Below are 2,460 nucleotides of genomic sequence, written 5' to 3'. Positions count from 1 at the left end.
GCCCGTGTCCTGCGGCGGCCCCCGGGCCCCACTGCACGCTGGTGCGCTGAGTGGCCCGGCTACAGCGCTCTGACAGTGAGGGGGGTGGGAAGGCCGGGGAAGGGGAGGAAGACGCCAGGCTGCAGGGTGAGAAGTTGAGGGAGCTGTGGCGCAGGCGCCAGCCTCTGCAGGCTTGGGGTGCAGAAGCCACTGAGCTCTCGAGCGAGAGGCATCTGCGTGGAGAACACTCCAGTTGCTGGCTCCAGCTCCGGCGCGAGGGCAGTCAAGGCCCGCTCAAGGCCCGCGGGCCCTCCCTACACTGGGCGAGTCCTGGGGTGGCCCGTGGTGGGGCCACGAGGGCTGGTAGGGGCGCAGGCCCCACCCAGCGCTGGGGCTCCCCTCCCAGCCAGCCCGGCGCACTCAGGCCGAGACCGACTTCCCGTGAGGGCCTGCAGTGGTGCTCTGCACACTGGACACCGGCCCTGTATTTCAGCAAAGTGTGCTGTCGCTGTCGTTTTTCAAAATTGATGCAAAGTGAAAATTTTGACCTGCAAGCTGAATCCCTGAAGCGTTCTGCATACATACCGCCGGGGGGCAGCGGCTTCAGGACACTCAGGCTTCAGCCCCTGAACTGGGCTGGCCCTGGAGAAAGAAAGCGGCGGTGTGTTGTGTGTCCTGCAGGTGCGAGGGTGGTGGACACGCAGCTGGGGCGTGAGGTCCGGTGGAGCTGTGGGTCTGGTGGGGTGTGTGGGCTTCTGGTCTAGGGCAGGCGCAGGGGTGTGAGGGTGGGTGTGGGTTCTGGATGCGGCAATGTCTGACAAGTAAGCTCTGCTCCAAGTCGCTCCAGCTTCCCCCGTGCGTCCCCCACAAATCCCTCACCACCGCCCCCAACCCCCGCTGTTGGGTCAGTTGTCCGCTGGCCGGTGCACCTCCTCCCTGGCTCCACAGCCTGTAACCCTGATTTCAGGCTGCTGTTCTCTGGCTTCGGGCTCTGTCGCAAGACACCAGTCTTAAAGCGCCTGCGACCCCACACCAGGAGTCCCAGACAGTCCCCCCAACCCCCCTGCTCTCCCACCAGCCAGGCGAGAGGCTGGAGGCTGGCATTCTGGGTGCAAAAGTTTGCAGAAAGCAACTTATCGCTACAGTTTCTAACTCTGATGACTTACTGCGTGCCTGGAACAGTGAAGTAGCAAAATGAATCGTGTGTCCCTTCTTGCATAAACAATCCCAGCGTCAGGTCCTTTCCGCTACTGTTTCCCCCTCTCCTTTTTTACTGGATTCTCCCATGCTGACCAGACCACTTCAACACCAGCCACAGCCAACAAGCACATTCCCCCTGAACTCTTCCCCCTCCGGCACAGCCAGCAAACCTGACGGTCACCCCCAATCACCAGGGGCCCTGCTCTGGATGCCGGGGTGCCTGTGCTGTCCACGCATTTGGTTAACTATGGTCACTGACCTACGGACATATGGGAAGGGCCACATCCCTCTTAGCTGCGCACCCCTCCAGCCCCCCCGCACCTGCCTGGTGAGTGGCCTGATCATGGTCCCGGGGCCCCATCTTCCTCTGTCTTCCCTGACAAACCGAAAGTGCCATCCAGAGCCTTGGATGGGCCCCTGGGATGCTGTGCTGGCCTTGTGCCAAATGCATTCGTTTTGGGGAATTTCCTGGCAGAACAAGATGTCCCAGGCTCGCTCACCATTCCAGTCTCGTGCGGGGGTGCTCCTGGCTAGCTTTCAGCTTCCGGGAAATTTCTTCTACCTCTGGGTCCAGCCCTGCAGCAGGCCACTCTTGGGGGGGACACCCACGGGGACTAAGACTACCCCTGGACATGCATGGCCCTTCACTGAGGCTGCAGGAGCCTGGGCGTGGCCGTGACAGGAGAGAACCCCAGGCTAAGCTGAGCCCAGGGAACCCCAGAGCAGGAGAGAACCGGCACCCCTGCGTTCCCGGAAGACCCCACTGCTCTGCACCTCTGGAGGCCTTCAGCCCCGGCCCACCCGCGGGTCCCTGGGTGGAGGAGCGGGTCTGGGCCGTGGATGGCAGGTCTCGCGGGGACCCCACTTGGGAACCCCACTGGGCGCGCAGCAGCCGGGCGCCCCGGCTCCCAACCCTGGACAGCGCCCCAGGTGCCCGGGTTCCTGGAGTCCGGCGGGAGGGTGGGCTGGTGGGGAGGGCGGGGCGGAGAAGGTGAGCGGCCGGCCACCCTGCTCCTCGGCCAGGTCGCTGTTTCCAGGCGACGGCCGAACGCGGGCGCCTGGCAGCTGGCGACACACAGGTCCGCCCGGCTCTGCGGCGCGACCGATCAGACGACCCGACGGCAGCAGCGGCCATGGACGCGGGCGGCGAGGAGGACGACGAGGAGGCGATCTCCGCCGCCACGCTGCGGGGCAAGCCCCGGCCGCTGCCCACCTCGGCGCAGTCCGCCTTCAGCTACGTCCCGCCGCGGCGCCTGGACCCCAAGGAGCACAGCTACTACT

At 65.0% G+C, this 2,460-nt stretch overlaps 1 protein-coding gene across 1 annotated transcript in view; it reads left to right on the top strand.

Annotated features, from left to right (window-relative positions):
• Positions 1 to 2,208: 2,208 nt before the first annotated feature.
• Positions 2,209 to 2,460, top strand: part of LOC101630653 (chromosome unknown open reading frame, human C5orf49) — a 10,350-nt gene continuing 10,098 nt past the window's right edge. Inside the window, exon 1 of the mRNA XM_012721741.1 lies at positions 2,209 to 2,460. Within this exon, the coding sequence (XP_012577195.1) occupies positions 2,313 to 2,460 (148 nt within the window). The 5' untranslated portion in view covers positions 2,209 to 2,312.

Source organism: Condylura cristata, unplaced genomic scaffold (assembly GCF_000260355.1).
Source record: "Condylura cristata isolate star-nosed mole 26May11 unplaced genomic scaffold, ConCri1.0 scaffold00007, whole genome shotgun sequence".
NCBI lineage: Eukaryota > Metazoa > Chordata > Mammalia > Eulipotyphla > Talpidae > Condylura > Condylura cristata.
Note: the sequence above shows the minus strand (reverse complement) of the source record. Positions and strands in the feature narration are given on the sequence as shown.